Source organism: Hyaena hyaena, unplaced genomic scaffold, assembly GCF_003009895.1.
Source record: "Hyaena hyaena isolate Hyena2069 unplaced genomic scaffold, ASM300989v1 scaffold_438, whole genome shotgun sequence".
In the NCBI taxonomy this organism is placed as follows: Eukaryota; Metazoa; Chordata; class Mammalia; order Carnivora; family Hyaenidae; genus Hyaena; species Hyaena hyaena.
In genome coordinates, this window is record NW_024081071.1 from 829,464 (window position 1) to 843,076 (window position 13,613).

Below are 13,613 nucleotides of genomic sequence, written 5' to 3' on the forward strand. Positions count from 1 at the left end.
GACATACACGTTATCCAATGACACTGTCCTGGCGCTGCACATTCGGTTCCTTCTCCAAATCCTACTGTGTCTCGCTTGGAGACGTGCAGCAAACAGTGAATTAAACCAGGGGAGCTGCTGGCACTCCAACACTTCACTCACTTGAAAGGAGAGAAGGAAAGAAGGTAGCTACGGGGGAGCCAAAGCCGGAGTGTGTGTGTGCTCAGTCAGGAGTAGAGCCGTTTGCAGAGACCACGTGGTGGTGGGTGTGGGGTGGGGGGGGACTGACCAAATCCTGCGCCCTCCACAATTCTGCCTTCCAGCTCTCAGCCCCTCGTGTCCTAGTCTGTAAAATGGAAGGCGGCAGCCTAGGGCCAGGTCCTCACCGGCTGTCAGTACTTCTAAACACACGGAAACCTTGTTCCATTATACAGGGAAAGCTTTGGTCCTTGAGGATCTCACCTATCTGCAGCCCGGCTCACCTCAGCTCTGCCCGCTCTGTAGAGACCTTGAGAGCAACAGGGCGGAAAGGCAGTGGAAAGCAAACAAGGGTCAGCAAGTGGGGAGTGTGCAAACACCCCACTGTCTTGGCAGACCTGAGTGGGGAAGTGGGCTTCTTAGAGTAGGGGGGCCTGGGATTGGGCAGTCCGGGGAGCTGAGAACTGGGCTCTCCCCATGAGTCAGACAGAAATGAAATGCATCCTGGGGAATGAACTGGTAATTCCTGGGACTAGAAAATGTGAATGCAGCCTTAAGACAGTAAGGAAGAGGTAAAGAAAGGAAGGGGCTTTCAAGAGGTTAGCGTCTTAGTGTTGAAGGACAGGTCAGGTTGAGTTGGATGAGATGGGAATGGTGGACAGACAGATGCTACGCTGGTGGAGATCACAGCTATTACGTGGAATCCTACTCATGTCTCCTATCGCGGAGAAGGTGGTTTTAACAGTTAGGGTCCTTCACGTACATGGTCACATGTGTCATCTCCTTGTCTTGGCCAAATGACTGGTGACAAATAAGTAGGGAAGAGCCATGTCTTTGGGTCTTAATCACGCATGCTTGGCACATAGTGAGTGCTTGATAAATATCATCTGAAAGAAAAATTTCTTACTTTCATGACAATATTTGGTATGTTTCTTTGTACACAGTATGCTGTGTTTAATTTAATGTTAATTTTAATTTAATGTTTAATTGAATTTATTGTCAGTATATCCCCACCTCACCTTTACATTATTAGAATAATAGCTTTCCCTCATACACTCCTTTGTAATCTAATTAATTAAAATCTTTTTGGAGCACCTGAGTGGCTCAGTAAGTGAGTGTCTGACTCTTGACTTCGGCTCAGGTCATGATCTCATGGTGAATCATGAGACTGAGCCCCATGTCAGGCTCTGTGCTGAGTGTGGAGCCTGCTTAGGATCCTCTCTCTCCCTCTCCCTCTGCCCCTTCTCTCCTTTCAAAATAAGTAAGTATTTAAAAAAATTAAAATATTTTTTCTTAGACATTTCCTTACCATTCTACCCATCAGATAATTTAGGTACACATCTGTATTATCTCAGGAAAGTTACTTCAATTATGTACTTTTTCTTAATGTTTATTTATTTTTGAGAGACAGAAAGAGACAGAGTGTGAATGGGTGAAGGGTAGACAGAGAGGGAGACACACACACACACACACACACACACACACACACACCCCAGAATATTACTTAGTGATGAAAAAGAATGAAATCTTGCCATTTGCAACAATATGGATGGAGCTGGAGGGTATTACGCTAAATGAAATAAGACAGTCAGAGAAAGACAAATATCATATGATTTCACTCATATGTGGCATTTGAGAAACTTAACAAAAGACCATGGAGAAAAGGAAGGAAAAATAAGATACAGAATACAGAGAATAAACTGAGGATTGATGGGGATAGGGTGTTGAGGGTGGGGAAAATGGGTGATGGGCATTGAGGAGGGCACTTGTTGGGATGAGCACTCGGTGTTGTAGGTAAGTAATGAATCACAGGAATCTATTCCTGAAGCCAAGACTATCCTATATGTTAGCCAACTTGACAATAAACAAATAAAGTTTTTAAAATGGGTAAAGGCATTAAATAGTTCTTCAAAGAAGATATACAAACAGCTAATAAGAACATGAAAAGTAGCTTAACATCAATAGCCATTAGGGAAAAACTTATCAAAACCATGTGAGGTACCACTACTTACCCATTAGGATGGCTATCATAAAAAAGGCATAACAAGTATTAGTGAGAATATAGAGAAACTGGAAACCTCCTATATTGCTGATGGGAAGATAAAATGGTGCAGTTAGTGAAGAAAACAGTCAGTTTCTCAAAAAGTTAAACACAGGGACGCCTGGGTGGCTCAGTCGGTTGGGTATCTGACTTCGGCTCAGGTCATGGTCTCATGGTTCATGGGTTCAAGCCTGGTGTCAGTGCTGACAGCCCAGATCCTGGAGCCTACTTCAGATTCTGTGTCTCCCTCTCTCTCTCTGCCCCTCTCTGCTCTGCTCGTACTCTTGTTTTTCCTCTCTCAAAAACAAATAAACATTAAAGAAAAAAATGTTAAACATATAGTTACCATATGTACAGCAATTTTACTCTTAGGTGTATACCAAAGAGAACTGAGAAAAAAAATGTCCATACAAAAACTTGTACACCAATATTCATAGCAGCATAATTCGTAATAGTCAAAACATGGGAGCAAATGTCCATCAACCGATGAACAGATAATAAAAATAGATAAAATGTAGTATACTCATACAATAAAACTGTATTTGGCTATAAAAATGAATGAAGTATTGATCCATGCTAGAACATAATGAGCCCTGAAAACTGATGGGAGAAAAAGTCTAACAGTGTGATGGCTTCTCAAATGGAAGCCATGTTAGATTTCTTTCTAAGTCCTCATGACTGTACCTAGACTTTGTTCCAACCCAAAGCCTGATTTATGGCCTGCCACGCACACATCATATACCTGCTTTGTGAGTGAGTCGCCTAAAGGAAAACCATCTTGTCCTGAGATAGCAATCAATGCTCCTGGTCCCTGCATTGCTTTATGATAAAGCCTGTGATTCCTGCCTACATGCTACTCCATAATCTTTTGAGCTTTTACAAGATGTAAAAAGGATATAACTCTGTAAAAATGATTCATTCTCCAGACCACTTTCTTCCCTGTGAAGAGTGTTTCCCAGGCAGCTGTCTTAACTTGGGCTTGAATAAAATGCTCTTTCTTGCTTTTAGAGATTCTAAAAGGTTTGTTCATTTTGCATCGGCAAAGCATTGTGCTAAGTGAAAGACATCAGTCACAACAACCATACATTATATAATTACACTTATAGGAAATGTCCAGAATAGACAAATCCAATAGATACACAAAACACACTATTGATTTCCAGAGGCTAAGGGCCTTGTAACAAAACTCTTAAATCTATCTAAGCAACCTTAAAAGCTTTCTGGAAGGTGTATATTTAGGCAAGTTACATCCTGATCAATTCATATTGTTTCAGCTCAAGGAGGAATCATGTCTACTGGTGAACTGGATCAGGAGAGGTAGTCAGATGCAGGAAAGAGGTAGTATAAAGACAAAGGAACCAGAATCATCAGTGAACCCATGAAATAAGTGCCCTGAATCAAGGGGACAGAACTTCATGGAGCCGAAATGAAATTAGGGAGGAAGAAGTGGCTGCGGGTTGCTGGGAGCGCTGACCATGGACATGAGAGGAAGACAGGAGAGAATTCTCAAACACCTGCTCAGTAAGTCTTCTCTCCACATGGCTCCCTGGCTTTTCCCAGACAGCTCTTTTAAAAGCAACTCAGGTTAATGTTAGCTTCAGGACTTTAGGGATGTGTGGGCAAAGGAAAATAGGCAACATGAATTCAGACAGAGAGCAATCTATTTAGAAGATTTATACGTTGCCTTTAAGGGGAATGAATACAATTCAGTAAAGAGAAATTGAATTCAGTTTCTTCATCTGATGAGGGTTGGGCCCTGTGCTTTGAAAAGCATTTCACGTCTCAGGTAGACAGAGTGCAGAAGGAGATGCATCTTGGCCATTAGATGACAAGCTGTTGCAAGCACATGCTTACTCTGTGTGCAAACTCTTCTAGAGAATGATGGAAAAGAGTGCTTTCCACAAGCAGTCCTAGGGCTGACATTTTCTTTCTTTCTTTTTTTTAATTTTGTTTGTTTTATTTATTTCTGAGAGAGAGAGAGAGACAGCAGGAGCAGGGGAGGGTCAGAGAGAGAGGGAGATACAGAATCTGAAACAGGCTCAAGGTTCTGAGCTGTCAGCACAGAGCCCGATGTGGGGCTCGAACCCACGAACTGTGAGGTCATGACCAGAGCCAAAGTCAGACGCTTAACTGACTGAGCCACCCAGGTGCCCCTGGGCTGACATTTTCATCTACCACTCAGCATATATTTTCTTCCGACAACAATAGTCAAAAAGATGAAGGCTAAGGGGCATTTATATTTCTGGAATTTCTTGTCATTTCCTGCAGAGAAGGAATTAAACTCAGTACACTACTTTAGCTGTGCATGCCCACCAAGTGTTTATCTTGTGCTCGTGGCATGAAGGCAGCCCAGCCCTCCCATCAACACCATCCCACATTTCACCAAAAGACTTTCTGGCCCTGTCAAAGTGCCCATCAAATGCAGGGGCTGCTCAGAGGATAGGGCAGGAATCTGTGTCCAAGCACAGTGTCCCAAACTCTCTAGTGTGAGCGGTACCTTTTTAATGTGTGATTCTTCGGTGTTGAGTTGCATCTACAACGTGTGCCAGGTACCCCACCTCTCAAGCAAATAATTCTGAGGGATCACTGTTTCTGAAAGCCTCTCATTCTTTGTTTTACACACCCCCTGGGCTGCAATCCATTCACGGTCTGATACCTCCCTTTCAGGAACTAGATTCCTTTGCAAACTAGAATCATAGCATCTCCTCTGATGCCAAACCACACTGAGTCCTGGTCAATTAAAGAGCTTTGACAAGCTCATGGTTTAGGGCAGGGGGCGGAAATGAATGGGCCATGGCAACATTTCAGTAAAAGCCTTTGGAGGAAAAGGAAACAAGTGTTTTCAGATCATCCTTTCTTGATAATTGAATAGAAACCTAGCATTTGTCCCAACTATCAGTCAAAACTTTTTCATTGCAGGGAAAGCATCCAATAAACCTCTTTTGTTTCCATTTATTTCCATATCTTCAAAATGAAAATTCATCTGATGCCAACAACAGAATGTCACTCAGCAGAAGAACCCTTCCTGGCCCAGAGGGCATGCTTTGCCTTGGCTGTCTGAGAAGATGCAAAACCTAAACTCCACGGTGTTCAAGCCTGCATGCTCCATAAGAAAAGATGTTTCAGCGGATGAGAAATGTCTGGGGGGGGGGGGTAGGCTTTGTTTATCAATGAGTATTTATTGGATTTTCATACAACTGGGTCTCTGGTCTGAGCATAAATTCACTTTAGGCACAGAAGCATCTCTTTATGCTTAAATGTTTGAAGGGAGAGGAAAATGAGAGAGGAGGGGGCTGCTGATTGCTGGTGAATCTTGTAAACTGGAATTGTATTCTCAATTTGTTGTGGTAACCTGAGCTTTGTCCCTTAGAAACTGACAATCCTGTCCTTAATCAGTACTGAAAGCCACTTTCTGCTTATTATCCAGTAAGATTACCTTTCAAATGTTCTTTCCCAGGAAGAAAGACATGATAATAGCACCCAATTCAATATGCCCCAGGAGGGGGTGGGAGGTATTCAAGACAACTGGGTGCGGTTAGATCTAGTAACTTTACTGTGACATTTAAGAGTAAATTCAGGGATCAGAGGATTGGATGGTGAAAAGTCTGGGGAAAATCCCCTAACTATGTGGGATGGAGTATCCCAAGCTGAATTTTACAGATTCACTGAAAATCTCTTTAAGGTACCCATACAACTGTAAAATACAGAGATATATCTGTTCCTTTCCTTATTCTCAATATGTTGGCCTCACCCAACTTCAGTTAAGGAGAGGACATCTGCTGTGTACTCCTGAGCATTTTAGATACTCAATGTCCTTCACCCATAGCAGTTTTGATGGATCTAAGTATCAATTTTGAGAAAGATATGTGTCAACATACATGAGTAGTTACTGAGTGAAAAGCATTTCTTATATATACACCGACATATTACTCAGCCATGAGAAAGAAGGAAATCCTGCCATTTGGGACAACATGGATGGCCCTTGAGGACATTATGTTGAGTGAGAAAAGACAGAGAAAGACAAATATGGTATGATCTCACTTACATGTGGAATCTGGAAAAAAAAAAAAAAAAGCCAGACTCACCAGAACAGAGAGTAGGATGGTGGTTACCAGGGCCTGAGGATTGGGGGAAATCAGAGACATTGATCAAAGAATACAGACATATAATTTGAAGAGGAGTAAGTTTTGGAGATAACTCACAGCATGGTGATCACAAGCAAAGATACAAAGATACTGTATTATAGATTCCAAAGTTGCTAAGAGACCAGATCTTAAATGTTCTCACCACAAAAAAAGAAATGGTAACCATGGCATGTGACAGAGGTGTTAGTTAACACTCTGGTGCTAATCACACTGCAATATATAAATGTATCAAATCAACACACTGTACACCTTAAACTTATATAATGTTACATGTCAAATACATCTAAAAAAACCCACATTTCTTAGCTACACGCCAAACACATCTATCAGCTTTGAATTCAAGGCTTTCAGGTTAAAGCTCTCAAATTAATAAAACTAGAATAGGCATCAAATATTAAGTCAATTAGCAAAGGATCAAAGTCTCTTATCTATACTGAAAGGTAGACAGGATCCTGGCCTCTCAGGGCCTCTTAGGCCATTACTAAGAATTTGCTTATTTTTCCCAGTGAAAGCATTTAGGCAGAGGAATTCCAGGATCTGATTTGGGGTTTGAAAGATGACTTCAGTTGCTGGATTGAGGATGAATTCAAGGTGACAGAGTGGACTAGGGAACCGGTGGGGGCAGATGACATTTATGTTGTGAGAATGGATGATAGCTGAACATGTGACAGTACATACAGGTGCGCCCCCATGCACAAGCGCGCACACAGCTATCTGCCTGCCTGTGTATGGGGCCCCAAAAGCAGATGGCCGGCTCAGCCTGCCCTTGCAGTCGAATCAGACACATTCAGCTCACCCTCAGGCAGGAACTGTGTTAGGCCCTGCTTCTTGAGCTGTGTGTTGTCCGAGGAAGTGGAGCTCACCTGTCTGTCCCCGTCCAGACTCCGCAGGCACCAGCGCTAACCCCTATACATGCAGGGCAGGTTGTAGCTGAAATGCCCAGGAAATGGCTGGGAAGGTACCTCTTTTCCTTCTCTCAGTGCTTCAGAGGCTACATTGTTTCCATACAGTCTGAACTTGGCTTGTTCAGCTGCTGAGGGCTCCTCAGCCCCAATGTGGCCCTCTGGGCCCACATTGCCCTGGGATGCATCACACAGAAGGAACCAGTTCTGGCTTCATCTTCCCACTTCTGATAAAACGGGGAAGACCCAGCCCCTCCCCAGCGGCACGGAGCCAGAGGGAACCTGAGAACCCGGAAGGCACCGAACACGATGGGGAAAATGCTGTTGCAAGTTTTCGGTTCCCAATTTCAATTCACCCGCTTTACAGAATGAAGGCAATTTTCATTTTCCTGAGTATGAGCTGCCTTCCGGAGGTGAAAGGATCAGGTGGCTTGATTCATCATCCTCGTCCTCATCATCATCATCATTGTCATCATCATCATCATCGGGAGAAATGGGTGTTTTTGTGTCCCCCCGTTCTGTGGGAAATGCTTTGAAACACTTGACAAAGAACTGTGGTGTCGCTGGCCATCGGTCCAGGCCCTGGGATCAGGCAGCAGGGGCCGCTTGCGCTAGCCTTCCCAGGCCGTCCCTTGAACTTCCTGTTTGGCATCTTTGCCTGATGCCTGTTATGCTCCCATGGCCCGAGGAGCTCCCGCTTGGCTTCTTCACTCAAGGCTTCAGTGTTTGCCTGTTTTTCTTGTTAAGTCTCTGGGCTCAACATTACCAAGATTCTGGATGTAAAACCTCAAATGTAATGCCGAACTTGAACTGTGCAGCTCACTCAGAGGAGTCACCCCTGGACATAAGCAGTTCATCGGTAGTAGTGGGGCGGTAACAAGACTGGTAACCTAAGCTTTGGTGCTTCCTAGGGCTAACCTTGATTTTGGACATAGTTTTTTCAAGTTGTATCTTCATGCTTCAGAAGCTTCAACAGTGGGAGGAAGTCGCAGTTCTGAGAAGCAGCCTCCCGTGAGGATCGAGACTTGGGGAGCCTGGTGGCTGCTCATCTTTCCTCTTCCAGGCCAGAGTTCAAGTGTGCTGAGGTACTGATGTCCTTGGCCCTGGGGCGGCCACCGCTGGCCCTGAGCTGCCCTCGGGTGGTGCACAGACATTTGCACTTTCTGTGTGTGGCCTGCCATGAAGATGGTTTGCACGCGTGGTTCCAGGCCATGTAGACCTGGATCCCGCCCCCTCCAGGCGAGGCCCTCTCTAAGCTGGATTTCTCAGGGCTGCCAGCTTTCAGTTGCTTCTGACATCTGCCTGGACCCTTCCACACCTGGAGAGCTGCAGCTGCTACGTGCATCGCTCTGTGTTCTGCGGTCCCTCTCCAAGAGCAGGTGCGGGGCAAAACGCTCCGGCCTCATGACTACTCTTAGGATGCCTGCCCTAGGCACTCCTCAGATGTTTAGAAAGGTATCCCGGGCATATGCTTCTAGTGCCAGCAAGCAAGCCTGCCTGGCCAGAAGCACAGAGAATATTCCATGAAAGAGGAAGCATCCCTTTTCCTGGCTTCTTGCCATACCCGTGAGGGAACTGGGTCAGCTAAACTGTCTCGCACTTGCTGCTGACTCTCTTTGTCAGTGTCCCAAGGATAAGTGACAAGGGTCTTTTATCTGGGCAGCATTTTACAGCACATTGTGGCTTTGATTATTACCACCTCATGCCCCGCAAAGAACTAATCAATTTGTTTGCTTTAAATGTTGTTTTTTTTTTTTTTTTATGCTTTGCGTAAAAAAGAATCCAACTTTGGAATTGGGATAAATCTAGTTCATGAAGGAGCACTACATTTTAGGGTGAAATGAGGGAGTCCTGGGGGTTAAGGGACTCGCCTGAAGCACCTGTTGCATCTGCTGCTCCCCAAAGGGTTTCCTGCCTGTGGCCCCCACACAAGCTTGGTGCAGACGTCTCCAGGCAGGATCTGATTGCAAGCTCTACATTGTGAGTTCAGACACAGGTGTTGGATCAATGCTCCCATTGCACTTAAATGTCTTTCCTTTCAAAGTTTTAAGAGAGGGTGTATTAAAGAATGTGGCGTCTTTGTGCACACATCTCTGGTGGTGGGGGATGATGGGTTAAAAATTAATTGGAAAAACAATTAATAGAGAGTGAAGTAGGGAGACCCCGGGGATGGTAAATAGATTCTATGCCCGACGATGTGCCTCACAGACAAACTACTGGATCTTCCTTCATCAACCTCCCTGCCTCTCCTTTCCCATCATAACAAGTGGTCCCTGTTTACCCACCTGATATTGTATAAGACTCTCAACCCTCCCAGGAACCCTATGAGATGGAAATTATTATTCCCATCTCACAGATGAGGAAACTGAGGCTCCCCGAAGTTAAGTAGCTTGCCCCAAATCACATAGCTTGGTGGGTGGTGGAATTCTATTTATTGGATTCCAAGGGTACATATACTCTTTCCACTTCAAGTTGGTGAACACATCATTTTGCATCTCAGGGCCCCTATTAAGTCATGTGATTAAGAACGGTCCCACCCCATGGTCGCTCTGCTTTATACAGAGAACCAGTGTAGGCAAGATCAACCCCTTGGTCTACCTGCAGAACTCTCCTTCAGATTCTGGCAGCAGGAGGGAGGCCATGGGGTTCTTCATCAGATCGGCCACTGCAGGGTCCTTGGCTGTCACATAGAAGAAAGGAATCCCAGTGCTGTTGTTCAACGGGCCGTCGCTGATGGGCAGGCAGTTCCCAAACGGCAGTCCTGGGATCTAACAAACACCGAAAAAGGCTTTTTCAATGTAGGGTTTTGGACTGACCTGAGCGGGGAGCTTAGCCAAGAAATATAGCAACGAGGATGTCACGGCATCACCATGGCTTCGACAGGTAGTAAATTAAGGCGCAGTGGTTTCCAATCGACCCGACTGACCCAGTGATTGCTCCAGAATCTCTATCGAGGAGCTGAGCAGGGACATTCAGTTTGGCAGGATGGCTAAGGGATTATTCTTGAAGCTGCTGCATGCACATAGAAAACACGCTCAGTTTATTACATTTGAAGTTATCTGGAGGCGGCACTGAAATTTATGGAAGTGCGCTAACCACAACCTGCCCCTTCGAGCCCTACTGCCTTCACTGACTCTCCTCAAGTTCTGAAAATTTCGGGGATAGATCTTAAGTTTAATATCTTACCTGGTCTTTGGACTCCAAGAACCTTGTTTTATTGTTTCTTTTAGAGCCACACCACTTTCTCACTAATTAGTTCCATTTTTTAAATTGTAATCAATTTTTCATTATATGATTCAGCAATTCACGCTTTTAGCAAAAAGGAAATCACAGAAACACACTACATCCACTTTTAGTCGTGATCATCCAGTGGAGTAGGTGAAATTCTTAGGCATGTATGCAAGTATTCCTTAGGTTTTCCCAGGACCTGCTGGGTCCGGCATTCCAATCTTCATGAGCCTTATTTACCCTTTATGGAATGGTCCTGAGCTCAGGACCCAGGAACTGTCTTGTCTTTAAAGCACTGCATGGCAATGGTGTATAGATCTGGAATAAGAGACGGCTTTTGCCATTTGAGAAGACATAATGTTAAGGTGTCTTTCAAAACGGTAATGTAAGTTCATTTACAGATTTGGTTTCTCAGCTTGTCATAAACTGCCTGGAATCACGCTTTGCACACATAACATGCACAGGGTAAATGCACTCTGAATGGAGTGAATTTGGACTCAATGTCAACATTGGAAAGGGGAATTCCTAACAATGCTATGAAAAGAGATATCGAAAGTCAAAATATCTTCTGTATGTTGGCACTAGACTTCTAATTGCTTGAAACAATCTGTGTTTTTTAAAACATTTACTCTGTCTACATCCTTATTTTTTTAAGTTTATTTATTTAAGTAATCTCTACACCCAATGTGGGACTCGAACTCACAACCCCGAGGTTGAGAGAGACACACGCTCTTCCCACGGAGCCAGCCACGCACCCCAGAACAGTCTGTGTTTAGAGCAAGATCAGCCTCATTATTTAAGCTTCATGTTGTCTTAAGGTGTGTCTTGGGAGCATAATACATAACTGTGAGGAGCCACTTGGATGCTGTGAACGTGATTAAGATCATTGCCATAATCAGAATAAGGTCATTCAACTGTTTTTAAAAACTAAAACAGGACCTTCAAAACAAACATAGTAACATAGTCAACCACTTAATTTCATAGAGGCAGAAAACAAAGTGGACAGCTCAGTGACTCGGCTAGTCTCCAAACAGATGAGCCCACACCTGAGGTAAGAACCTGCCGCTGGCCAATGACCTACACATTCCCTAAAAAAAATTTTTTTGCATAAATTAAACAGGAGTTCAAATCACCTACGTGTAATAAAAACATCCATCTACCAGCCCTAAAAGCTTTCCGGATGGTGTACACTTAGGGATGTCACTTCCTCATCATTTATCCATGTCATTTGGGCTTAAGGTGGAATCATACCTAACAGGTGAGTACATTTGTGAACTGAATGATAAAACTGCAGCAGAAAACAGCTCATTCCAGCATTTATACACTTCGCACCCTAAGCTGCTTTTCCAGAAAAACTCTTAAGTTCCATATTTCAAAATGTGGATTTCCACCAAACCCCTCGCGGTGTCTCTCCCCTCCCCCCCTCACAACCCCTACCCCCCCCCCCCCAGGTCCCTACTGTCAGTAGGCGACCGGGAAGTTCGGGTCTACGGGGTGCTGCGTGCGGGCAGGGAGGCTGCGCGCGTCTACACCATGAAGCCGAAGGCGGCTCTGGCTTCTTTTGTCCAGGTCTCGGGGCAGGCGCTGGTTATGCGCGCCCCTCTTTGACCATCTCAAGACTGCACTTCAATCCCCACGCGCTTGGCAGGATGCCCGACTGTCAGCACCTGCCGAGCCCCCCATTTTGCCAGGTTAACCAAAGCACAACCTGGTTGCGTTATTTACGCGCCGGCCGCAGCGCAACCCAGCCCACCGGGCACGTCGGTGCGCCCTGGATCCGAGCGCGCGAGCGGTGGCGCGCTCCTCGCCGCCCCCAGGCCACCGCCAGGCACGCCCCTGCAGCGGGCTCCGGGCGGCGCGGCTTACCTTCTCGTGGGCGGACACGGTGGCCAGACAGCCCCAGGCGCTGGCGTGGGCCAGGAAGCGGGCGGTGCTGGGGCGCAGTCTCGGGCCGCTCTCGCGCCGGTAGGAGAACATCCCGGGCGGCGCGGGGGGCGGCCTGGCGCGGGCGGCGCCGGCGGGGGGCGGCAGGTGCGCGTCCTCCTTGTGAGCGGAGGCGGGGAAGCTGCGCTGCCAGATGCTGCCCGAGTCCTCCAGCAGCGCGGGCAGCGCCTCCTCGGTGGAGGCGCTGTCCAGCTCCTCGTCCACCTCGTTGGTGACGGCCCAAGACACCGAGCTCACGATCACGTAGCCCGCGGCCGGGGAGAGCAGGGCGCTGCAGCACAGCAGCCAGGAGAGGCGGGGGACCGGCCGCGCGGGCCTCTGGCCGCGGCGCACGGACATCTTGCAGCGGCGCGCCCTGCCGCGGGGACGGCCTGGAGCGCGCGGGCGGCGGCGAGGGCGGCAGCGCCCCCGTGCGGCGGGCGCGCGGAACTGGACTCGGCTCGCGACCGCCGCAGGATTCCCGGGCGGGGGCTGCACCCCTGGACGCCCTCGCAGCCTCGTGCTCCTTTGAGAAGTCGAGCTCCTGGACAAGCGGGCTCCGCTCGAACGCTGCGCGACCCGCGCACCGTGTGCGAGGTCCGGGGACGGGCTCGTTTCCTGCTGGATGGCACGGATTCTACAGTCAGAGGGGGTGGACGTTCAAATCGCGCATCAACACTCTCGCCTACCTACCAGCTGTGTGACCCTGCCAGGTCACTTAACCTCTCTGTGCCTCCGTTCCATTTTTACAAAAACAAGCAAACCAATGTATTGAACTCAATGGAGTGATGGATGGGAGGATTAAATAAGTTAACATCTGAAGATGTTTATGTTTTGATAATAGACAAAGGTAGGGACTGTTATCATTTTATAGAGGAGGAGGCTAAGTAAATGGTGAAGGTAAGATTACCACCGAATCGGTCTGATGCCAAAGCCCATTCCCTTGCTTTGTAAGGACAATGACCGTCTTACACTTTACTTAGGAGTGCGTTGCTGTAAGTTCATCTGAAAGCAAAGTCAAATTTTTACATATCAACTAAAGTAAAAGGTAGCAAACACGCAGAGACAAAGTGGCTGGGATGCAATAGCAGAAAATTGTATGAATGTACCACAGTTTCATTTTATTTATTTATTTTTTAAATTTATTTCTAGGAGAGAGAGAGAGAGAGACAGCGTGAGCAGGGGAGGGTCAGAGAG

General features: G+C 46.4%; 1 protein-coding gene across 1 annotated transcript in view; it reads right to left on the reverse strand.

Annotated features, from left to right (window-relative positions):
* Positions 1–12,776, reverse strand: part of CREG2 (cellular repressor of E1A stimulated genes 2) — a 31,502-nt gene extending 18,726 nt beyond the window's left edge. The window contains exons 1-2 of the mRNA XM_039253132.1: positions 12,360–12,776; positions 9,864–10,033 (exon numbers count right to left, since the gene is read on the reverse strand). Of these exons, the coding sequence (XP_039109063.1) occupies positions 9,864–10,033; positions 12,360–12,776 (587 nt within the window). The remainder of the gene's footprint in view (positions 1–9,863; positions 10,034–12,359) is intronic.
* Between the last annotated feature and the right edge of the window lie 837 nt (positions 12,777–13,613).